At 39.6% G+C, this 26759-nt stretch overlaps 1 protein-coding gene across 5 annotated transcripts in view; it reads right to left on the bottom strand.

The window, feature by feature from the left end:
* Positions 1 to 26759, bottom strand: part of RHBDD1 (rhomboid domain containing 1) — a 118984-nt gene that overhangs the window by 76200 nt on the left and 16025 nt on the right. For 3 of the 5 annotated variants that reach the window (XM_036858329.1, XM_036858333.1, XM_036858330.1), the window contains exons 2-3: positions 18752 to 19259; positions 17358 to 17490 (exon numbers count right to left, since the gene is read on the bottom strand). In XM_036858329.1, coding sequence (XP_036714224.1) covers positions 17358 to 17490; positions 18752 to 19184 — 566 coding nt within the window. In that variant the 5' untranslated portion in view covers positions 19185 to 19259. The remainder of the gene's footprint in view (positions 1 to 17357; positions 17491 to 18751; positions 19260 to 26759) is intronic. The other 2 variants (XM_036858331.1, XM_036858332.1) reach the window with 1 other exon arrangement.

Here is a 26759-nt window from a genome sequence, read left to right as displayed (position 1 = left end):
CTGTAGCAGCTTTATTGGTATGCCTGTAAGGCACAGTTAATGTTGAACAAGAGCACAGAACCACCAGCTGCAAAGTTCTGAAAACCACCCGTACCAGAGTAGAATTTGTTTATGCAAGACAACATGCTATGCTGAACATCTATAGACAAAGTAACCCCGGTGAAGCCACAAGACCCATATGGGCTCATCTGAGGAACACTGTCACAGTTAAAGATACACAGTTCCACCTCTGATGGAGGCCCAAGCAGGGCAGGTGTTCCCTCATCTCCTTTCCTGTCAGCTAGAGCACAACCGTGGGACTGATACTTGGCCAATGAGATACACCTCATTCCTAATCTTGAGAATACGGTGATGAGAGCCCAAGGAAGCAGTGGCAATGGCACAAGTGTCCATCCAGTTCTCACAGGTTTTTTTCCAGCCCAAAACTTCAGAACTCTCAACAACTCTAGAATTTGCTTGGTATCCTTCTAATAAGTCCTTTTGTGGTTAAATATGCAAGTTAATTTCTGTTTTCAATCAAGAATCCTGACTGGTAAGGAACAGGTACATATATGGATGCCGAGGAGATATGTGGCTCTATCTTCTCCAGAACTGCTAGCCTTACGTTGATGTAAGACTGGAGCTGTTGGTCAACTCTGTCACCATGTGGAGAGAGCTTTCCTGAGAATGAAGCTGTGGTGTACAAATTCTAAGATGGGCCTGGTGATCCCTGATTCCTAGTATTCTCGCCCTTCATAAATCCTTTCTCCCTGAGCATGGATGGGACTACAACTTGTTTCTAACCAATAGAACAGAGCATGCCACTTCCATGATTATGTTACATAAGACTGTAATTTCTGCCTTGCTAGCAGACTCTTCCTTGCTGGCTTTGATGAAGGAAGCTGCCCTATGGAGAGATTCAAGTGTCAAGGAACTGAGACTCTGGCTGACAGCAGACAGCAAGCCTCTCAGTCCAACAACCCACAAGGAACTGAGTTCTTTCAAAATCTACATAAGCTTGGAAGCAGATCCTTCCTCAGTCAAGCCTTCAGATGAGACCTCAGTGCTGACTGACACCTCTGTTGCAGTCTCGTGAGAAAACCTGGAGCGAAAGACCCAGATAAGCCATGCCCAGCCTCCTGACCCACACACACCATGAGATAATAAATGTGTGTTTTAAGCCACTACGTTTACTATAACTCGTTACATGGCAATAGATAACTAATACAGAAGCCAACACAGGAAAAAACAAAAAACAGAGCCAGAAGATAGAGACAGAATCCTGACGACATTGCTTGAGCTGAATCCCAGCACATCTGATGTCTCTGAAACCCTGAAATGCACCATTGGAAATTTTAACTATGTAAGCCAATAGAGGTCCTTTTCTTTGATCAAGTTAGTTTGAGCTGGGTTTCTTTAAACTGTAACTAAAAGAACCTCGATTAAGGTGTCCAAAGATGACAGAGGCAATGTAGAACCAACAGATCTCAAAGTCTCAAAGAGAATTCTGCTCTATGCTATTTCAGTTCCCGTGCTGGCCAAGACTCCAGGTGGAATGGAGGGCTTGAATATTCTAATAAAACTGTCAGAAAGGATGTTAACCACACTAAAGAAATATTAACCCAGATGTTCAAGTCACTATGAATTTCCAGAACCTACACCCTTGAACTAGATACAGCTCCATTCGTCATGTGTGGGAGAAATAAAAATAATATTGCAAGAATTAAAGGAGAAAATACACATAAAAGTGTCCCATATAATGTCTAATACATTGTAGGTATTAAACAAAATTGTGAGTCAAAATCACCCACCTCACTTTTTTAAACTGAAAAACACTATTTGTAATTACTCATTTACTATCTCTACTCAAGAGCTCTTTGAAATCCATAGATACTTTTATCCAGTAAGGTGTTATTCTCAGGGACTCTGATGTGCTCAGACTTGTGTGAGCTTCATCAACCCTTCTTCTCGTACCCACAGAAGACAGCTCAGGGGCACTGAAGTGGTGGCAGCTCTTCCAAGGAGCCAGACACTGATTTCAGGACCTTCCTGTGTTGTATTTTTAGTCCTCTCAACAAACCCATGAGACGGGTACTGTTACTGGCCCCACTTAACTGATGAGGAACAGTAGAAGTGGCACTCAATAAGTGTGTGTTGAAAGGAGAATTGAGTAATGGATCCATCCCCAGTACCCCCTCACTGATGGATACACCTTCTGCCTGCCTTTGCTCAGCTTCTGTGCGTCTAGGAGAGCATAAGTAGGATGCATAATCTGCAATGAGGAACATGAGAACAAGACTCCACATATATAACCAGAAGCCATATAATTGTTCACGTAACACAAGTCTAACAATATAATGGATCATGTTTTACCCACAAAACACTTCCAAAAAATGAATTAATCTACTCTGATTTCTAATTTGCACCTCTCAACAAACTTTTTCAAGAAACAATGTGTGCCTTTTTCAAATCTACTGAAAGATTTGTTTCACCAGGTGGTTTTAATCTTCTTTACTATTTTCTAAGAACTTCTGTTCCCCATCCAATCTTTTTTTTTTTATTGTCAATTCTGCACTGAACCTTAAGAAAACTCAACTGAAACTGACATGCAAAAAATCTATGAAATCCAGATCAAAAGGGGACCTCAAGCCATCATTAAAAACGAAGACCTCTGAGGAGGATCTTAGAATAACATGGACCACAGGAAGAACACCTCTCTCATTAGTTGGGCAGTCCACCTCTACCGAACAGGGAACAACAGCTCTCATAAGTCTTTTCAGACTGAATACAGCAGTGCCCCCTGGTCCATGATTTTGCATTCCAAGGTTTCAGTTACCCAAGGTCAACCGTGGTCCAAAATTGTTAAATGGAAAATTCCAGAAATAAACAATTCATAAGTTTTAAATTGTGTGCTGTTCTGAGTAGCACGATGAAACCTGTCACTGTCCTGCTCTGTCATGCCCGGGGTGTGAATCATCCCTTTGTCCAGCATATATGCCTGTTAGACACTGAGTAGCCATCTGGGTTCAGATCGACTGTCACGGTATCACAGGGCTTGTGTTCAAGTCACCCTTATTTTAGTTAATAATGGCCCCAAAGCACAAGGGTAGTGATGCTGGCAATTTGGATCTGCCAAAGGGAAGCCATTAAGTGCTTCCTTTAAGTGAAAAGGTGACAGTTCTCAACTTAATAAAGAGGAAAAACTGTACGATGAGGTTGCTAAAATCTACGATAAGAATGAATCTTCTATCCATGAAATTGTGAAGAAGGAAAAAGAAATTTGTGCTAGTATTGCTGTCACACCTCAAGCTGCAAAAGTTCGGCTATCATAACGTATGATAAGCGCTTAGTTAAGATGAAAAAGGTATTAAATTTGTACAATAAGATATTTTGAGAGAGTTAAGTTTCACATAACTTTTATTACAGTATATTGTTATAATTGTTCTGTCTTATTATTGTTGTTGTTCATTTTTTCTGTACCTAATTTATAAATTACGCTTTATCATAAGGTATGTATGTAGAGGAAAAACATACATATAGGGTTCAGCACTATCCATGGTTTCAGGCATCCACTGGGGGTCTTGGAACATATCCTCGGAGGAGAAGGGGGGCCTACGGTACTCAGAATGAGTCAATCCTGTATCATTTGAAACGTCGTTACAAACAATGTGCGTTAAATAGTGTATAATCAGTATGCTCAAGACACTGATAGCAATCATATGTGGTGTACTCAGAGAGACACGGGAGTGGAATTTATGAATTTTAAATGAACTTTTACTGTTTCTTAGGGCAGATCTTTAAAATTACTGCTACAATGCAAAAAGCTTAAAGACAAGTGTTTTCACCCTTCCTGTGTCTAGCTATAACCCTCCAATCACTGTGGTTGTGACTTGAGCCATTTCTCAATCCCTGCAAACACACCTTAAATCTTTTGCCATGAAAGCCATTTAATGCCTAACTCTGAGATTCTCAGATTAGAGATCTGATAACTCCAGAACATGACTAAGACTGCTGTTATTAGTGTAAAATACCTGGGGAAAACAAAACCAAATACGAACCATAATAATGACCATGATGAAGGAAAAAATTCTTCCGCTTTCAGAAAAACCACAATTCTTTATTGGCAGGAGGAAGAACTGTACAGAGGACCACACATGCCACTTAGCTTTTCCCCATAAATAAGTTTTCCTGGATAAGATCAGGAGAAATACGAGAGGAGCAATGAGTCAATGAGAAATGTGGCGAAGACTCATAATAACCTATGATCCTTACTTTTTCACTCCCAATTAGACTCCTGAATTAAGGAGGAGACCTAATATTCCACAAGGTCACTTGGCCACCACCTATCCGGGTAGGCAAGCTCTTAGGAATCTCACATTTATTCAAAGTGAACTGTCTTCCACGTGGACTCTCCCCTCATCCCTCACTCAGCAGCACACAAGAGGGAAGAAAAGGGGAGGAGGCTGCCGTAAGTCAGTCATCAGGTTAGATAAACCAGACGCGGCTCCTATTAGAAACCTACCATAAGTACACATGTGGTACCTGTGTTGAAATGACTTTAAGGCAATTCTCTAATGGGAAAATGCAAAAAAAACAAACAAAAAAAGCAACATTAGTAACAGAAAATTTCCATCAACACCATACTGGTTATTAGTAAAAAGATGTATCGGATAGTGTTCATTTCTAATTCATAGACTCTACTTGTATATTCAGTACAAAAGAGCATTGCAAGTTTATAAGGCCATTTTTCTGCCGCCTGCATGGTACTGAATTATTTAAAACTCATTTGAAAAACACACACACCTGACAGTTTTTAAAATATCGTTTGACAACACCGTTTTCAACATCTATAAAAATATGTGCTAGAAAAGCAGACTCTGTACACTCTGTCTTTCATTAGCAAGTCCTGAAGTATTTTTACCCACTGGTGCATCACACTTCACAAAATCACTTCAGAGGAATAGGAAGTAATGTGAGCCTTTGTTCAGAGTTCAAGTTACTTGGTTTATATCATACAATGAATTTATATCACCCTCAAAGTAAAATTAACTGCTTCATCAAAATCTGCACAATGTCAGTTACACTGGGACATCTTTCCTCAAAAGTTACAGGATCGGGGCTTCCCTGGTGGCGCAGTGGTTGAGAATCTGCCTGCCAATGCAGGGGACACAGGTTCGAGCCCTGGTCTGGAAAGATCCCACATGCCGTGGAGCAACTGGGCCCGTAAGCCACAACTACTGAGCCTGCGCGTCTGGAGCCTGTGCTCCGCAACAAGAGAGGCCGCGACAGTGAGAGGCCCGCGCACCGTGATGAAGAGTGGCCCCCGCTCGCCGCAACTGGAGAAAGCCCTTGCACAGAAATGAAGACCCAACACAGCCAAAAATAAATAAATAAATAAATAAATTTATAAAAAAAAGTTACAGGATCTAAGCCCTCATAAACTGACTCAGTAAGATCTCATCAAATAAATTCTACAACTTTGGATGCAATACTGATGTTGGAATACACCTTAGAAACTCAAAGACCTTTTAAAGATTATATATCAATATTGTTTGGATCATAAAATCTCTATAATGTTTTCTTTTAAAAAGAATTTTTGGGTTTAACAATATTAGTCTAAAACTTTAATTATAAAAAAAAGAGTGATCTCTTAAAACAGAAAAAAAATTTTTTTAAATAAATTTATTTACTTTTGGCTGTGTTGGGTCTTTGTTGCTGTGCGAGGGGTTTCTCTAGTTGCGGCGAGCGGGGGCTACTCTGCTGCGGGGCACAAACTTCTCATTGCAGTGGCTTCTCTTGTTGTGGGGCACGGGCTCTAGGCGCATGGGCTTCAGTAGTTGTGGCGCGCGGGCTCAGTAGTTGTGGCTCGCGGGCTCTAGAGCGCAGTCTCAGTAGTTGTGGTGCACGGGCTTAGTTGCTCCGCGGCATGTGGGATCTTCCCGGACCAGGGCTCGAACCCGTGTCCCCTGCATTGGCAGGTGGATTCTTAACCACTGCGCCACCAGGGAAGCCCCAGAAAAAAATTCTTTATGAAAATATACATCCTTTTAGAAGTTGATTTAGCTTCCTCCATACCTACTTACATCTGCTTTTTCATATCTGTTTCAAGTTTTCCTTCTAGTTTTCTTAATTAAACCTGCCATAGACTTGCCCATTTGATACGTCTTTTTAAAGATATGTCCCTCCAATTATCTATCATTTTTTTCCTTTTTATTAAATTTTGCTTTTATCATTATCAATCTCTTCATCCTCTAATCTTGTATTTATTCCTTTTCTAGCTTCTTAAATTGAGGACTTCATCTATTTACTTTTTAAATTCCTTGTTATATTATAAAAAGCACTGAAGAGTTTGACATGGAGTGCTCTCATTGTTCATTTCTAAAGGTTTTTTTTTTTAATTTCCTCTTAATCATGGAATTATTTAAATTTCCAAGTGATTATGAATGATTATTGGAATTGGTTTTTTTTTTCCTTTTACTCATATTTAGTTTTTAAAGTCTTTATTATTACTTTGTGATCAGAGAATATGGCCTATAAAATCTCTATTTTTAGAGGTGATTGAAGCTGCCCTTGTAGCCTGGTACACAGTCCCTGTTTATATTACCTCATGTAGGAATGTGTGGTCTCTGTGTAGGATGAGGCTGGGCCGACGGGGCCAGGCACTGCTGGGCACCGAGGGGCACTTCAACCATTCTAGCCCCCTTGTTGAGCTGCCTCTCAGGCCTCCTGAATGCTGTTTTCTTTTTTACCCATTTGAATTGACTTTGCCTTCTAACTCAGCACTCAGGTTTTGCATCTGACTTCTTTCCTCTCTAGACTTCCGAACTCGGGTCAGTAACTCAACAATTTACACTTTGCCTATTATCTTTAGTTGGGCCAGCCACCCCAAACTGTCTTTATTCAACAAACATACACTTTTGAGTAAGTGTGATGGGCCAAGCACTGTTTTAGACACTGGGAATACACAGCAAACAGAAGAGACTATAGCTCTGCCCTCCTGGAACTTGGGAGGCACAGGTAAGTTAAGACTCATGAAAATATGCTACTGTTAATATTTTAATAACTCAATTTTTCCACTGTAAATAATGCATGCTCACCATAGAGGATTTGGCCAAAAAAAGTTAAATAAAAACAATAAATAATTCCATAACGTTAACAACTAATAATATTTTTATGTCCTTTTCTTAGTCCTTTTGGTGACTATTCTTACTTTGGAAAAAAACTGAAACCACATCATATGTAATACTCTGTATTCTACTTTCTACCCTTATCTTTTGCTTTTTTTGTTTTTTTGTTTTTGGCTTGCTGTGCTCAGCTTGCAGGATCTTAGTTCCTTGACCAGGGATTGAACTCAGGCCCACGGCAGTGAAAGCATGGAGTCCTAACCACTGGACTGCCAGGGAACTCCCTCTATCCTTATCTTGATGATCTTCCAATTCCATTAAAATAATCTCTGAAAATAGCATTTTAATGGCTATATAATATTCTATTACAACATGATTTATTAAACCACTTACCTACTACTAGATATTTAAGTGGTTTCCAATTTTCCAATTTTCCAATACTTCATGACAATAAATATACTTGCGTCAAAAAAATTTTTTTTGTATTTACAGTTATAATTTGGACAATTTCCTAGAAAGGTAATTACCAAACTAAAAGGTATAAACTTTTTACAGCTCTTCATACAGATCATCAAATTACTTTTCAGAAAGTCTGTACCAAGATACAGTCCCATCAGAAGTTTATGTAAACTCCCATTTCACCAAACTCTTAACAACAGTAATAATTTTCTAATCTTGTTGGTTTAATAAGTAAAATAGCTTACTATTTTAATTTTCTGTATTTGGTCAACAATGAATTTTTATGTTTTACATTTATTAGTCACCGATTAATTTTTTTCTGTACATTGTCTATTGATGGACTTCTTTCTTGCAGTTAGTACTGTTCATCACAAAGATATGATCCTCTTTTTCCACATATATTGCTAACTTTTTTGCCTTTCATTTTAATGTATAATGTATTTGGACCTGGAAAAAAGGTGTTGCTTTTGACTTCATTTGAGGTTATATTCATTGTTTTTAGGTTTAGAAATGTCCTCCCAACTCAAGAACTGAAAAATTACCCTCACACACTCCTAGACATTTTTCAGATGCTGTTTTTTAAATCTTCTAAACATAATCTATACGAAATTTGTTTTGGAGTACAGTGAGTTAAATCTGTAAGTTTAGTTTCTTCCAAATGGTTAAACTATTCTTCAAGTACCATTTGCTAAATAACCCTTATTTTCCCCCACTGATTTATGATGTTATCTTTATTATGTTTGTGGCCTATTTTGCCCTAAAAAGATGTAGGGGAAAAAAGTGTGTCTTAGAATCAAGGAACTGTAGTAATATAAATAATAGAAGAGATATATTGCTAGAAATAAAACTTGTTATTTATTTGACCTGTGTGTTATAAATGACTACAAAATTAAAATGTTCTCCTCTTGAATTCAGAGGGGAACAATGTTCATTTAAAGAGAGATAAATTATAATCAAATTATTTCATCTCTCATATAAGCTAATGAGAAGCCAACTTTAAATGGAAGGAGCATTCAAGTAGTCTACAGCCTGTTCTCAGCTGGTTATCACAGGATAATTGATGTACTAATGATTTCAATTCATAGCACCGACTGTCTTCATTTTGTATAATTTGAACCAAACCTGAATGTAAATGGAAAACAGTCCTCTTGACTATTTAACTCCCAAGACTTTTAACTAAAAATCACTTAATACTGCAGAAGAGGAAGGGGGAAATTAGCAAATATAAAGAACTTTCTATTTAAAAACATTCCTCCTTACACTGAAATGGGAAGAATTAAGAAAATACATCAGAAAGTTCCAGAGATGTGATTTATCATCTTATTGAGAGTGAAAGTTGTGTAACATTTATCTCCAATAGTGTCTCCTGAAAAAAAAAAATTCCAAACAGACCAAAGTGCATATTCTAAACACTCCAAAGGGAAATAAATGTGCTTCACAGGGTTCTTTAATTAAAAAAAATATTAGTAAGAAAAAAAGTCAACTCAAAATAATTGCTACAATTGGTAATTAACTTCTCAGATTAAAAAACACCCTTTTCCTGTAACACACATTATACAGAGCTCTTTAATTTAATAAGATGTACTTACTGATATCACCTTTTAACTTAGAGCATATGACTTTTTTTTTGATTTTTAAAAAATTCTATCTTTTAAAAATAACCTCCAGTCGTCATTACCTGAGACATCCAGTATGGTAAATCCAAGTCTTGCACCTGTCACTAAGTCACCAGAATTGATCATTAACAAGCCTAGTTAGTTAAGTACAGATTGGCTAAGTGCTATCATACACACACCCACAATTACATCACAGCATGATGGCCAATTAGTTTCAACCTGAGTAGTGAACCTTATTCCAGACAACTCTGTGTTCAACTGGAAACACAGCTGCTTCCTTATTTCTACCTACTGTTCCTCTCTGCTGTTCTGAGCCAGCCAATTGGGTGAAGCAGGCCTGAAACAAGGTCTGAGTAATTTACAGACAGCAGGAGTCCTCCATGCTGGTGTGCTCTAGTTGGGATGGAGATTTCTCATGTCTACCTCTGTGTACGACGTGCACATTTTACAGTGGAGCCACAGCAGTTCCATTTAAGAGAAGACAAGATGTGTTCATACACCTAAATTAAAACTTGCTTAGAAACCATGCTACATGGCTAACTGAACACTGCTTCTGGGTTACAAGAGGGCAAATAAAAGGAAGTTAATGCTTATACACATGGACATTCAGGAGTAATATCTTACAACTCTTCATTAAAAATAAGACCAATTGTCACCGCCAAGAGGAGCTGCTATGGACTGAATTTTGTCTCCACCCAAATTCATATGTTGCACCCCTAACTCCCAATGTGATGATATTTGGAGATGGGGCCTTTGGGAGATAATCAGGTTTAGATGAGGTCATGAGGGTGGGATTCTCATGACGGCATCCTCTCATGCACTCTCTCTCTGTCTCTCTCTGTCTCTCTCTGTCTCTCCCCCTGTCATGTGAAGACACAGTAAGAAGGCATCCATCTACAAGCCAGGAAGAGAGTCCTTGCCAGACTCCAACCATGTTGGCACCTTAATCTTGGACTTCTAGCCTCTAGAACTGTGAGAAAATAAAATTCTGTTGTTTCAGCCACCCAATCTATGGTATTTTGTTATGGCAGCCCAAGCTGACTAACACAGGAGCCTAAGGATACATGAAATGTCATGTGGTATTCCAGATAAGAACCTAGAACAGAAAAAGGACATCACATAAAAACTAGGGAAATCTGAATAAAGTATGGAGTTTAGTTAACAATAATGTGTCATATTGGCTTATCAACTGTAACAAATATACCATACTAATGTTAAGATGTCAAAATTAGGTGAAACTGGGTGCAGGTTATGTGGGAGCTTTCTGTATCTCTTCAATAATTTTTCTGTAAATCTAAAGCCATTCTAAAAAATAAAATTTATTTAAAACATATAAATAAATAAAACCTGTCTTCAATCTACTCCCAAAACAACCTATCAGATCATTTCTTTATTTTCAGTGTAAAAGAGTTTCTGTTCTTACCTATAGTTTAGAATAAATCTTTATCCATTCATATCAGCCAAAAAAAACCCCATAGACATTGTCTAAGTTATTATTTATAGAACTTAAAATTGTACTGTGTACTTAAGGTTTCTTAGTATATGTAATCTAATAAGAACCCCTTGAAATTCAGTATCATCACTCTAACAATGAACAATTACAGCATCCTGAAAATATGCAGAGGACACAAAGACAAATCACAGACAAGGAAATATAACTTACTAAAAAGGAAATAAAAAGTTGTCCCATTTCACTAACAAAAGATGTGTAAATAACAGCAAGAGAATAATTTTTGTTACATATCATATTTCCAAAAATCTTACAGCAAATATTCAGGCTGGCCAAGAAAGTGGGGAAGCAGACACTTTCATATGCTGCTGGTAGGCTATACACTAGAACAAACTTACAGAAAGCAAGTTGGTAAAATGTATAAAAGTGCCATGAAAATAGTTCAAATCCATTATTCTAATTCTGGAAATCTACTCTGAGGACATATTCAGATCTGGGAGCCAAGACTAGCAAATAATGCTTTGAGAGACATCCTCACTTATAATTTGGACGATTAGGTAATAACATTAGCATGTAAAATTAGTGAATAGGAAAATAAAGGAACCGCAACAGGAATCATTATACAGCCGTTAAAACTGAGGCTTTGGAAGAGCCATTGCTTATAACACATTAAATGAGAAAATAGGAAATATAATCGCGTATAAGGGAAGGGGTGTGTGATGGCAGAATGCTAAAAGTAGTTTTCTCTGGGAAGGAGAAGATGGTCAATTTGTTTTCCTTATCATACTTTATATATTTTCAACTTTTCTACAATGAATATATTGTTCTTTCAATTAGGAGCTGAGAAATTAGGTTACACTCTCATTTAGCTACTGCTTTCTTTTCAGTTTAATTCTTTACCTCATATAACCAGTTGTTAAAAGAAATTGTTACACTAAATCTCTTATAAAAGAAAGAAGAAAACTTAGTAGTCAGATACAATTCTTTTCTGTTCTTAACGCACCTCCTATTTAGCTTGAAGCTCTTCCTACGGTGGTCAGGGATGGGCCAGCTGCTCAGGACAAGGCTGGGTCTTCTCTCTTGCCACAAACTTGGACTCCAGAGCCAGAGAGATGATTTACACACTCCCCTTCCCTCGAAGAGTTCCAATTCTAGTGGGAGGGAAAGTTCTCTGCCTCGGAATTTCTCATTCTCATCTCGTAAAACCTAACTCAAGGGAATCATTGCTTTGGTTAAGTACTGCTCTCACCTTGAGTTCTGTTCAACTGGAAGCCCTCCTGGAGACAGACAAATTAACTAACTCTTTTATATAACTCATATAACCTTTCTTTACAGGAGTCTGTAAAGGGAAAAGGGAGGAAATATATCAATGGACATCCAAGGAATGCAGAAGGAAAATCTGCTCAGGAGAGTCCTGGGATGTTGATTCAAACTGAAGTCTTTAACAGGCTGTGAAAACATGTTTCCGTGAAAGAAAACAGAGGTGAGTATCAATTCTATATATGCAACATTTGTCATCCAAGTTTAGTAGAAAAATGCAACTGTCCCAGTAAGTACAAAAGATGTAACTGTGTAATATAACTTCTTGAAAAACAACTTAACCTGCCCTTGAATACATGAATCTCAGACAGCAGCCCTCTCTCCTCTCCATGGGCTGCCATAACACGGCCCCAGCCCTGAGAAGACCACAGTTCCTGCTTAGCTCTCATCCATCAGGCCATTTTTGTCAAAGGAGCATTCTCTCCAAAGCACAATTAAGTATCACTGGATTTATCTATTTGCCACTTGCTTGCTTACACAAACTGCCAATGTATATTTTAACCCTATATCCATTCAGGTTTTGTTTTATTTTCTACTAAGTTATTGAATAGGTCTACATTTAAAAGGCTTGGAGAGGAATATTATACTTTTTGCAAAAATGTGTTAACTTTTACACTTCATTGTCTCCTTTGCTCTGGATAACCCCTTTCTCTTGAATTCTCAAAGGATTTTTACGAATAACTTTGTTTATAACTGAACAACCGTTACTAGCATTTCTGGTTTAGGTGAAGTCTAAATCTGTTAGCATACATCTCCAATATACAGACAGCTATCTTGAGAGCTCACTCGGTCATTGAGAAGCCTTGTAAACTAACACGTATTCTAATGAAGGACAATGAATTAGTAGAAATCTGGAGTCACAGCCTGTTCGTCTCATTGCCACCAAAGACCTGGCAATCTAACCCTCTTTCGCTGAAGGCAATAAATGTCTCTGATCCCATAAATGTATTTAACTCTAGTTTAAGCAACTAGTAGCTGCTTTAAAGCAGCACCTCCCAAAATTTTTGTACTGTGTCCCACAATAAAAATACATTTTTAGAAATATAGCACACACACACACATAGCTAAAACAAAAGTTCCTTGAAATAATACCCTTACCACATTCAACACTAATCCATCTTTCTCTTTCCTTCCCTCCCTCCCACTCCCCTCTTCCTTCCTTCCTTCCTTCCTCCCTCCCTCCTCCCCTCCCTCCCTCCCTCTCTCTCTTTCTTTCAAACGCTGGTTGTGACCCACTACATTGATTTCAGAACGTTTTAAAGGATTAGAACCCACAGTTGCCAACCACTGCTTTAAAGCCCTGCTACTCGATGGGTGGTGATGTTATGACTCGTGGTACCACAGCATCTCAGCATGGATTCCTCCCCAGGCCTCCATCCTCGGCTCCCTTCTGCTTTCCCTCCGCTCTCCCCCCACTGCACAAACACTGCCCTTTGTACTCCTCTGCTTTTCATTCTAGTTTCCCTCCCTTTTTCTTCATTCAACTCGTTGACATTACGTAGAACAAATCTCCCCAAATGAACGTAGTGACATAAAACAACACTTGTTTTCTTCCACTCACAGATTCTGTGGGTCAGGAATTCAGAAAGCACAGGGGGTGACGGGTCTCTGCTCCACAATGTTGAGGCTGAGGGGACTCATGGCTGTATCTAATGGCCACTCACTCACCTGTCATGCGCCACTTCCTCGTAGCATGGTGGAATCAGGGAACATGGGCTCCACGGGCAAGTGTTTCAGCTCACAAGGCAAGAAACTTCTTGCCTCAGAATTAACATGGCACTTTTGCTGCCATCTACTGATTACACTGAGTCACAAATCCACCCAATTCAGGGGGAGATGCACCGGACCCCACCTCTAGGTAGAGTGGCAAAGTTCTAAAAGAACATGTGGGACAGGAGATGGTGTTACCGTCATCTTCCAAATTGTTATTCCCCAACCTCAGTTCTAATTCCCAAGGCAAAAATCCAGTAGACTACTACGTAGCTAGATCCATAGGGGTGTCAACTGACAGTCAAACACAGTGTATGCCAGCCGAATGTACATTCCTTTTATATTCCCTATCTCAGTACTACTGGGGAAGAAAGAACTGTATGTTGCATTTTAGATGAATATGCCAGAAGCACCTTAGCACAAAATGTAAGCAGACGCAAGGAGAGAACTGAAAGCGGGACAGGAGTTCCCTGCATCTAAGGAATTCTGTCCTGCGTGGAACACAGGCAGATCTTATAGTCAGTCCCTGTAATGAGAGTGACAAGTGGCCATTCTCCTTCAGACAAAGTGTTAACAGTTCATGCTAATTAGCAACTGTTAATTAGCAATTTCAGTGGTTATACAATATATGTTCTCACATACTTCACTGCTTCCCTTTCTCTGCCATCCCTGACTGCATGAAGCTCCCCATCTTTCCTTGCATACAAGCTAAGAAACGGTCAAGGGTAGTGCTAGAGAGGCAGCATGAGAGCTGGGAGCAGCGATTCTCAAAGTGTGCTCCATGGGCCACTGGAGGTCCCAGAGGCCCTTCCAGCAGTTCATGAAGTCAGAACTATTTTCATAATAATACTGAGGTATAATGTGCCCTTTTCCACGTGTTGACGATTGCACTAGTGGTATAAAAGCAACGGTGGGTCCAACTGCTTGTGCCTTGGCTGCTTGAATCAAATGAATCAAGGCGGTGACTCCAAACAGTACCAGTAGTCGCTGTATTTTTCACAGCCACACATTCACATTTAAAAAGAAAAAAGAAAGTTCTACTTAAGAATATCTTGATAAACAGTAAAATTTTAATGTTTAAAATATCAATAGTAGTATACATCTTTTTCATATGCTGTATACAAAATGGGAAATTTGCATAAAGCACCTCAACTCCATATCCAAGTGAGATGCTTGTCTCCAGACGAAGCACTAGTGTGCTCGTTTGAGCTGTGAGATGAACTGGCCACTTTTCGTGGACCCTCCCCCGCCATGCCTGCTTGAAAGAAAAACTGACAGACCATGGTTAAATAAATGGAAAATGGCACACGTCTTCTCAAAAATGAACAATGTGAGCCTTCAAAAAAAACACCTAGTGATATTTATTGTCAATGATAAAATTTGAGCTTTAAGGTGAAAATGAGAATTTCGGAATCACCTCCCCACTGTGCCACCTCGGGAGCAGGGTCACTTCTTTAAACACAACCACCTACCAGGGCCCCACGACATGCAGGGAAAGTAAAAGACCATGTGAGGCAAAGACGTCACTGAAACAAGGGACACACGAGAACTGTGAAAGCAAAAGCCCCAGCAAAGGAGTGTGATTACTTCACTCTGCTGGTCAAGTCCATACCTCTCACAGTGCTGGCTGAACGAACGGCTGGCTGTTTGGAGTGGTTTCCCTCCATAAAACTCCCTAACTGGGGAAATTACTAATTCTGTGGCTTTCATAAAACACAGAGGTCCACCAAATGTTTGCTTGGCAGGTTTTTTTTTCTCCCAAAGGGCAGCTCATTAAGTCCGTCGATAAAGCAGGCTTTGTTGTAAAGATTTACAGTGTTTTCCCAATGAAAACTCTAATTGACAACCACCAGGAGGATAACAATGCAGAGCAGAGAGAGCTCTGGTTCCCCCCATTCTTCCAAGATCCATCTCAAAAAGCACGCCCCTCTTAGGTTTCCTGGACCAGTGTTCAGCTCCGTCTTTAACGGACACATGCATAAGTAGATGCCTGGATATCAGAAGTTTATCATTCAAAGTAGTCAAATCTTAAAAACCAAAAGATTTAGTCTTTCAAACTTCAAAGGAAATTCCATTTAATTCCCAAGCTCAGAATATCAGGTCCCTCCACGCAGAATAAGCATATTACATAAAAATGCAACCATCCTTTTTCTATGTAAAGGGTGGGGGGCCCTAAAAAAATAAAATGCACGATGGAGTCTTCAGAAATAGTTGCATGAGACTATTAAAGGCACTGCTGTTCAATGGATTCATTATAGAATAAAAGTTCAAGTACCAGAGAGAGTGATTTTCATATGAATGTTGGGTGTTGCCCTCACACACAAGAGTCTCTGGTCTACACAGAAAACCAAGTCACATCAAGCAAGTCAGGGAGCTGTGAGTGACAAGGTATAGAGAGGGTTGTTCAGATAAGGGACAGACATTACTGGACCCTTTTTCAAAGAAAACTTTGAAGATTTTGTTAGGCTTTCTTCGTGGAACTGTCACAAGATAACAATACAGTTGCAAATGAGTGGTGTTCAGTGGCCACATCACTGCCTTTTACAGACCAGCTGGCAATGGCTGCCCACGATGGGAAATTAGCATTAAAGAAGGACTCAAGGTTACTGGGCTGACACACAGCCCAAGGAGAATACTCTCAAATAAAGTACGACACCCAACGCGGTCACACAAATCGAAAGCTGAGAAAAAAAGCTCCTGTCTGAAAAGAACAGCAGCAAAAAAATACCCTCCTTACTTCTTTCTGAATCTTCCTGAATCTCCCCCTTCTCCAAACAGCGTTCAGGTCCCCGAAGTAAAAATAAATGAGCAAACCATGGGCTTCCAGGTGCATTATACAGATTAAGAGAAGTGCAGCTGGTGGAAGAGGTGGGAAAATAACACAGTTCACTCTCTTTTTTTCTGAACAGAAAGTAGAGAAAAGAACCAAAGCGGAAAAGCACGCCCCATCTCACCCCCATCCCCCCCCGAGAACACCCAGGCCAGGAGTCCAGAGGCCTGAATCCTAACTAGTCTAGTGTCTACCACGACACTGCTTGATGAGTCCCTAAACCTTCTGAATTTCCTTGTCCTCGTCTGTAAAGGAAATTCGCAGACATCAGTGATTCCCAAACTGTGTTCCCTGGAGCTCTAGGGTTCTGCGGAGGTGCCTCTAAGGCAGCCAGTGACACAGGGGTAAGGCAAAGGGAGAGGAGCCCTATGCTTCCTCTCCACCCAAAACAGTTCAGAGTTGATCCATTTTCTATATCAAAATTGTGAGGAAAGTCTTTTGTTTAAAGAGTCTACCACCAAGAAAATTCACAACTAAAATGGCTTAAAAGCGTTGGACCAACATACCTTTTGATTTTGTATCTTTCTAATTATGTGGTTTCTGTGTGCCTCTTTGGATTATTGTTATTAGAATTAATTAATTGACAGGCTGGTTAATATAAATCCCCAAATCTGTGTATCAGGTTCAACTTAAAAGGTGAGGAAATGGAAACTCAGATAAGACAAATACATCAAAATCACTCAGCTCAGTAGCTGACGAGATTCAAACACAGGAATATCTGACATTAAAACCATTAAGCTGGATTCTGTCCTTACAGTTAAAGAACAAATTTCACTGTAAAAGACAATTGATTACCTCATTATGACTATAATTCTTTCTCTATGGAATATCAGGTTCTTCATTTGTATTCTCTAAGAGCAAACACTTACCCTGGCGAGATGAAATGAATAGCCAAAAGTTCTGCCCAACAAGCAAATTTGTTGGGTACAGGAAAGCCCAAAACGTTGACAAAGCCTCCAGGGCAATAATGGTTGTTAAGAACTTTCAAAGCAAACAAAACTCCTAAAAGAGGATAAAGAGCATACAAATATCAACAATCCAAATGTGGAGATGATCAACATTTACAAAGAAAACTAACTGAAAGTGAAAATTATTATTCCATTACATCCAACTTTTTGCTTCGAAACATACTCTATTCCTTACAACAAGTCAACCCAGCATTCGGTAGAAAGACAGTCTTCAAGGCAATCATTCCTTTGATGTTTCTTAACACGGAAGTTCATACTGACTTTGAGTATGCTACTAAATATATAACACATAAAATGGGAATAAGACACCCGCAATGGTGCAATACTAAATGCCACTGAACTGTAAACTTCAAAATCGTTCATTTTATGTGATTTTTAACTCAATTAAAAAAATATTATTAATGTGCATTTTTCTAACTCCTATGGAAAGACATATTGAAGGCAGGGCTTATTTCCTTTCTTCTCACACAATCAGATGCATGAGGATGCATCTTAGAGGGAAGGGGTAAGGACGGCAGGGAAAATAGAGGGAAGGGTTTGATCTCCTTCGGTTTCAAGACTATTTCCCTCCTACCCTTCACATGATAATTTTTAGAATACCTATTTTAAGTCCTGATGGCAATTTAGTCCTATGAGAAAAATGTAAAAAAAGAACTAGTGAGGGGGACAGTGAGAGGCAACGTAATACGTGTTTAAAGTCATGAAGACTGGGTTCAAATCCCAGCTCCATCACTTACGAGGTGTGTAACCTTGAGCAAGTTACCTGACTTCTCTGGGCCTTAGCTTCCTCATCTACAAAATCAAGACAAGGCCACCTCCCTAAGGACCTGTTACATTAATTAAACAGCATGAATTATGTATAAAGACTATCATGGCTCTGAAAACACAGTGAGCATGCCATTGTAGGGTGTGGTGCATTTATTTTAATGGCGTTATTGAGATGCATACCCATCTTTTTAGGGAACTCCCACAAGTACACCAATGCCTCTCTCCCTCGTCCCACCATAATGGAGCCAGTGCATATTTCCAGGACCACATCTCCTACAAAACTACCTTTGGGCAGACCCTAGTCTCAATTGTCCAAGAGTGAATGATGCGGCATAATGGGAAATAGCAAAATCTATGTCTCTCCTGTGCTCCAATCAGCCTATTCACCAAAATCCGAGCCCCAGCAGCGCTTAGCCACTCAGAATTCAGTTCCCTCACCAACTGGGACCCCTGCTTCAAAAAATGACAACAGCTGCACCTCCCTTACTGTTTTCATGCAGGCTACCTTAGAAATGCATCTGCCTTACCTGAGAAACCTACAGCACAGTTCCTTCTGAAGTCAGGTTCATCCATAAGTTCTGCCAGAGCAAATTCCAAGAAGAGGTACACCACCCCAGTGAGTAGGGAGAACGTGGTGATGACGTAGGCAAACCATCTACTTCCTAGTCTTCCTTCCAGATGAATTCCTTTCCAGAGCATGGATGCCATATTGAAATACAAGTGCCAATCATCCACATGGTGAAGAGGGGAAAGCAGTAAGCGCTGCCAGTCTTTTTGCTGGTAACACTTCTCCACGCTAAGGCAGGAGCTAAGCAGCGGCTTCAGAGGATTCAAGAAGAACCAGATGTTGAGAGCCAAAGTTGCTAGGGTGACAGGTGGAATATTGCTGATCCCAACGTGGAAGATTTGAGAAAGGAGCAGAAGCAGCCCAATATTAATTCCTCTTGACCTCCGCTGCATGGTTAGATATCAAGCCTGTGACGGGAAAATGTGGTCAGACGCGAGGAATCTGGGAAGATACAGAGGCAGCTGAGCCTAAGATGTAAAATAAAATGTACATGAAAATCCATCAATTAAGAATTAGGACAGTGACAAGACGTCCTCACTTAGAGATGGGCTTACATTATGTATATCTCACCTCCCATCTAACAGAAGCATTATTTTCTGTGTCTTCCAGAGTAACGCCCAGGACACTGGCTAATGTCCCTCCTCATTTTACATCCTAAATGAGAAATGTCATCCCAGATCCCAGTGGACCACTTAATGGATGGGTATGCTTTTTCTGACAAACATGCCAGGAAAATGTAACTTGTCTTCCTTATAAACAAACTTATAACCTAACAAAAAAACATACAAAGACAGTGCACAAATATTTAATAATTATTCCTTCTCAGAATGCTGGAGAGAATTCTTCACCCCCTTCACTTTTTTAAAGAAATATTTGGGCTTCCCTGGTGGCGCAGTGGTTAAGAATCCGCCTGCCAATGCAGGGGACACGGGTTCGATCCCTGGCGTGGGAAGATCCCACATGCCACAGAGCAACTAAGCCCGTGCGCCACAACTACTGAGACCGCGTGCCAAGAGCCCGTGCTCCACAACAAGAGAAGCCACCGCAATGAGAAGCCCGCGCACCACAACGAAGAGTAGCCCCCGCTCGCTGCAACTAGAGAAAGCCTGCGCACAGCAACGAAGACCCAATGCAGCCAAAAATAAATAAATAAATTAATTAATTTAAAAAAATTTTGATTTTGATATATTAGATAGAGTCTGCTCCAAAGTTCTTCAACATTAGCAAGCAAGTCTTAAAATGCAAGCATATATTATCTTCTGTTCCATATTGCCAGATGTCAACTGCTAGACTGCTTTATTTTCAGAAAAATTTCCACTTTTAAAAGTTACCTACTATGAGCCAAATCCTGGATTAAAACACAGTCGCTGTCTTTAAGGAGCTCATTTTCTACTAAGAAGTAAACCAACAACTGCCACACAATGTTCTAAATGCAGGGACAGAGGAAGCCCAGACCCAAGGCACACAACTCAGGCTGAGGTGGTCTTGAAGGGTAGACTGGATTTACCCACGAGGAAGAGCGCCATGTTCACGGGTCCACTTCTCCATGCCTTGCGCTGGCCTTGTGACCTGCTTTGGTTGACAGAATGAAAAGCACGCGACACTAGTTCCGAATCTAGGCCTCAAGATGATTTGCAGGCTTCTGCTCTCTCTTGAAACCCTCCCAGGCAACCATGTGGACAAGTCCGGGCCGGCCTACTGGATGATGGAAGACACATGCTCTAGTCACCCAGATGGCCCTGGCCACTGACCAGCTAATGCCTCAGAAGCAAAGCGGTCTAGCTGACCAGCAGCTGACCACAGATGCATAAGTAAATCCAGCTGAGCCCAGACTAATTTGTTGACCTACAGAACAGTGAGCTAAATAAATGATATTTTAAATTAACTTCACCAAATTTTGGAGTGGTTTGTTATACAGCAATTCCTAACCAATACAGAAGGTATTTGCTTCAGAAAAGGTCTAGGTTATGCTTATGGGAAGAAGCTAGTAAAGAAAGAGACACAGACTAAAGATGCAAAAGATAAAAAGAATCAAGTCTTTAGAGGGAATAGCCTTGTCCATCATAACAGGAAGGAAGAAGAAGAATTTCAGGTGCAGATATGGGTAAATAGGCAGATTAGGGGACAGGATGCTGAAAAAGTTCTCATCTAATGGTTTTCTGATTTCCCTGTGGAGCTATCTTGGCTCCAATCAAATATTTAACGCACTCTGATACCCTAAAGGTTCTCATTCAGACAGCACATTGGAAAGTGCATGGGCTTTAGAGTAAAAAACGGCTAGATTCCTACTTACTAGCCCTGAGATCTATGGTAAATTACTTAAACTTCAATTTCTTCACTTTAAATTAGAAATAATACCTCCTTCTCAGGATTACTGTTACATGTCTGGAACAAAGTAGGTACTGAATAAATGGCAGCTACTTTTTTCATTACTATAAAGTAATCTCACTTAGGAGAAAAAGTCTTTGCAATGGTAGCATCCTAATAATGAGACTCAAATGTACTCCCCCCATCCCTCTCCACACAGGGATTCTTACCAACTTCACACCCAAAAGAAACGCCCAAGAAAAAATTATATATATGTATGTGTTATGGGTGTACCCCCATTATTAGCACAACCCCAAGTTTCTTTATTGCCAGGGCTTATTATTATAGCTTTGTAGCACTCTCATGAACTAGAGAATTTAATAAAATTTCAACTGAAAAGCTCCCAGATAATTTTGGAGAAATAGTCTATATTTTTCATATTGATGTTCAGGTTGATTTTCAGATCTCCAACTACTGTGACATGTTTTCAATTCCCCTAGATAATTATATATATCAAACATCATTACCTGTAACAGGAGCAATGGAAAAATATGGTCCTGATCATCAAGTAACCAGCTTATAAGAAATCACAAAATAAACCCTTCAATATCAGTACAGTGTCCTATGATGCCAGGCTATGCACAGCAGAAAATCAAAAATAATTATGTCTTTGCTTAAGAAAAAGTCCCCTCTTGATTGGAATCATTAGTGGTGGAGAGTATAAACAAAAGGACAGTGGAATTTCCCCAAGCTTGTCTCACACTGTGCACCCAGGCTCACATTAACTTGCTTGACTTCTGCCCAAACCCAAAGGCCCCTTTTCGTTCGCATCCCTTCTCACCTCTGGGCTCTATCTCCCCAGTGCTGACTGCTCCTTCTTCCCTGGGACGCTGTGCTCTCCCGCAGGTTCCTGCCTCCTCCCAACTCCCCTTCCTCTGCTTTTCAGTTTCGCTCTATTCTTATTCTACACTATTTTGCATACACTTATGGAATTCCACTCTCATGGTTTCTATAATTCTTTTTATCAGGATGGTTCCCAAATTTATATTTTACAGCTTTGACTTCTCAGATTTCAGGGACATAACCTTGTAGGAAGAATATAGTCCACCTGATCTCTTGATTTCCCAAAACTGAATTAGCCCTCCTTCTTACAGAATGACTATTCAGCCATTCCTCAATCACTCAGTTTTTAAAATAAATATCAAGTGCCAAATGCATGCCAGTCCCTGTGCCAGGCATTAGAGGTACAGCAAAGACCCAAACACTTGCAATCCCGGCCCCTAAATGGCCCATTTCTATCATTTCTATTTGTTGAAGGAAATAAAAATACTGGCTGCAGAAAATCACAAGATGAATAAAATGATGTGGTATGCTTAATACAAAGGCAGATAGAGCCATAACCAACGTGAGAAGTGCATAATATATGTTGGGCTCTGTTTTCCAAAAGGCCACTAGACCGCAGTTTTAAGTAGCGAAGATAAATCGACACTATTTCAAACCAGCTCTATGGCCCAGTTTCCGTCCTAATAAGTAATCAAGTCAGCCATCCAAGGTGAGGGATGTAGCCTGTTTGTAACAAGATAACAGAAAATCTAACTGGTTCATGTGGAGATCAAATCTGTAACCTGACTTTGTGGGCCAGGCAGGCACACATCTTACTGCAAGATGAATATTGTTTCATCCTGCCCATAATTACATAGATATTTTTAGAGAGCTGAGCTGTAGCAGAGAACATAGAGGCATGATTCATAAGCTGGAAAGCAGTGCAATGTGTTTGGTTTTGAAAGTGACTTGTTTATTCTAACCTGTACTCAGACCATAACCAGTTACACCGGCGCAAGGAAGGGCAGGCTGGTCCTTGCACTCCATCCCCACCCCCACCCCCGCCTTATACACATATCCTCCCCCTCACACTCAACATGCCCCAAACTGAACACTGGACAGTCCCTTCCAAGTCCACCCCTCCTCCCATGTGCCAGATCTCAGGACACAGAATCTCCAGCTACCCAGTTGTTCAGGTTGGAGATACAGACAACATCCTCGACACATCCTTCTCCCTCTTCACTCTGCTTCCCCCAAATCCCATCCACCACACTTTGCGAACTCTTCCAAACTATCTGTATCATCTACCTCTTTCTAGCTCTAGAGCCACTACTCTAGTCTAAGCCACCACTGTAACTTGCCTGGATTACAACAAACTCTGCTTCTCCTCTTATACCCAACAACCATTATTCACTACTGCTCAGGGTAATTTTTATAAAACTACAGTTGGATTCCCCTGCAGTAAGCCTTCAATGGCTTATTGTTACAGTTGGAATGAAGTCCAAACTCTTGACCGTAACTACACACTCGTGATTACCACTGTCCTGCCTACCCCTCTGGACTCACCTCACACTGGTCTCTGCCTTTGATCACTATGATCCAACCACCCGGGTGCTCCCACACCGGGAGCTCCACGATTATAGCATAAGTGCTGAGGGCAGAACTATCTATTTTGATCACCACTGAATACCCAGAGGCCTAGCATAGTGACTCATATACAGTCAGTGCTTAATAAGTGTTTGTCCAATGACTCAAGATGAGCATGTTAAATGTATCTACATTATAAAATAAACAAGACTGACTGAAAAGGTCTATGATACATTTATCCCTAAGCATTTTTCCTACAATTGCTGCCACCTTCCCCATAGCACTGTACATATTATTCCACTTATCGGTTAGTTCCAGAAGACTGTTGTGACATTTATCTCAACTTTACAGGAATAAACCTCTGATCCATTTAAAACGTATTAATAGGTTGCTTTGCCAGAACTATTTGATTAAAAAAACATGGCATTTTAACCCTGACCGGACAGCTGTTTTGACTTCTACTTCCGCAAGGGCTCTGTTGATAAGAGCTTCCATGGCGTTGTCACTCTGGTGTCAGTAAGTTCCATGAACATTACAAGGTTCACGACAATTTACAAGTTTCAGTGTTACCTGCGGTGCGAGCCACAAGGATTAGAACTACCTAGAAGATCTGGCTGTCGGTTAAAATCTTTACCAAAGACTGCTCTTCTGAAAACGTGGAGAGAGCAAGTAAAACAGAGGGAGGGGCAGGGTGATGAGAAAAAGTAAGAAACCAAACTTCTTTAAATTCGTACTGTAGTGGTTTGTTAAACAGTTACCTTGTCCTGGAAGTGCTCTGTTTATGAGGAAAAAAAACAAAACAAAAACAACATGGCATTTTAATTATGTAGTAATACACACCAGACAGTGCTATATCAAGGTTGTGACAGAGAGAAATGGAAGACCTCTTGAAATATGGATAGGAAAATTAGCCATATTTACTTTTAATGAGAAATTAAAAATTAAACAGGTTGTAATAAAAACTAAGTGGCTAGAACAAACAAAAGAAACTGAACTCATAACTTGGGAAACCAACGTGTCTCACGGGGTAAAGAAAGGAATTTTACCAAAAGGGAAAAGAAACTTACTATGATGATTTTCAGTTCTACTTACAAAGCAGGAAATATTTCATCATTATCATTTACCATGGTGACATTATATATCAATTTTCAGTTTAAATGTTCAAGAAGAACTCAGGCCATTAAACTGCAAGAATATGTACCAGTTATAAATTATATTCCCAGTCCGGCATCTGACAGTAACCAAATTAATTTCACATGAAAGAAAGAAACTACAGTCTTAATAGGAGTAATCGAACGCTTTTCTGAAAACAGCCTTCCAGGTCACTAAAAGTGCAACAAATCTTAAAATTATTCATTGAGATCTTTTAAAATTGTGTGAGATTTTTAGTTAAGAATCAAGAAAAGGTTTATCAATACTTATATGAGGTAGATTAATGATATGTCATTATTACTATTTTCATGCCTTTGGAAAATTTCATTTAGGTTCCATATATTTTAAGCATATTCTCTTAAAAAAAAGAATCATAGAGGAGAATGTAGGTTTGTTCAAGTCACTTGGCAAGTATTTATCAGAGGCCTGCTATCACTCAGGTTGAATATTTTGCTAATGCCTGACTTTCCAGATGCTTAAGCATTGATTTTTTAAAATTGAGATATAATTCACACACCATAAAACTCACTGTCTTAAACTCCACAATTCGGTGGTTTTTGTATATTCACAAGGCTGCACAATCAGCACCACCATCTAATTCCAGAACATTTTCATTACCCCCAAATGAAACTCTCCCCACTTATCTCCCCAGCCCACCCAATGCCTGGCAACCACCAATCTACTTTTCATCTCAACAAATTTGCCTATTCTGAACATTTCATCTAAATGGAATCATACAATATGTGGCTTTTTGTGTCTGGCTTCATTCACTTAATACTGTTTTTCAAGGTTCATCCACATCGTAGGAAGTATCCATACTTAGTTCCTTTTTATGGTCCAATAATATTTTATTATATAGATACACCACACTGTGTTTTTATCCATTTATCAGTTGATGGACACTTGGGTTGTTCCCACTTTTTTGGCTATAATGAATAATGCTGCTATGAACATTCATGTACAATTTCTTTGTAGAAGCATATGTTTTCAGTTCTCTTGGACATATACCTAGGAATAGAACTGCTGGGTCATACGGTAACTCTATGCTTAACTTTGTGAGGAACTACTAAACTGTTTTCCAGATTTTTGTCCATTTTTCATTCCCTTCAGCAGTGTATGAGGGTTTCAATTTCTCCATACTCAAAAACTCAACAATACTTGCTTTTATCCATCTTTTTTATTATAAACATCTTAATGGGTGTGAAGCGGTACTGATTTGCATTTCCCTAGTGACTAATGATGTTGAGCAAATGCTTAAATTTTCAGTGCTTAAAATATAAATATGCATGTTCATAGGTACACGTAACCATAAAGACAAACATGTCCCTTCTCCCAACCTCCCCCCATGCCATCCCCTTCCAAGAAATAGTTTAACAAGCTCTTCAGAAGAAAGCTTCAGAAAGAAAGATGAAACCATGAAGAAATCACCCAGGTTAAACCGCCAGGATTTTAGCACTACCATCCCCCTGCAGCGTGATGGGTTAAAAGTGAATGTGAATGTACTTCAGTAGCAAGGGCAGGGCTTAGGCCAACACATTTGACTCTAAACCCTGTAAAATCTTTTTGAAAGACGCAGAGGGTTAATATGATTGATCGCTTCAAACAAAGCAAAAAAGCTATGGAAAAAGCAGATTGGATATGCTAAACATGAAAACTTCCTCTGCTTTTTAAATTACAAGAGCTGAACAACAAATTAGAGCATCATAAATACCACATGGACTTGGGCAAAATACTCACAAAACAACTAGATGCATTTTTTTCTCTCTCTTACTGTTTTAGTACAGTCTACCTTCTTTAGGAATGAAATGAACTGGATCATTTCTTCTCACTCCCATAACTCTCTCAGGAATCTTTTCCTTCATGGCTTTTCTAATCCAAACATAAGAGACTGTTTTCACCACCTGTTACTATAGGGCCAATAGATGAGAACGCTTTAGTCTAGCACAGTAATAAAATCCTTTGTTCTTCCAATAACATATCTTAGCACAATTTTATTTTTCCTAAAAGGTATTAGCTTCCTTAGGCCCCAAGAAAACCCAATTACAAAATGCAGATTTTCAAGATATTTTTGAAAATAAGAAAATGGTACAGTATAATAT

The sequence above is a fragment of the Balaenoptera musculus genome, chromosome 7, assembly GCF_009873245.2.
Source record: "Balaenoptera musculus isolate JJ_BM4_2016_0621 chromosome 7, mBalMus1.pri.v3, whole genome shotgun sequence".
NCBI classification, from domain to species: domain Eukaryota; kingdom Metazoa; phylum Chordata; class Mammalia; order Artiodactyla; family Balaenopteridae; genus Balaenoptera; species Balaenoptera musculus.
The sequence above is the reverse complement of the archived record's forward strand: the minus strand, read 5'-3'. Positions and strand labels throughout refer to the sequence as shown.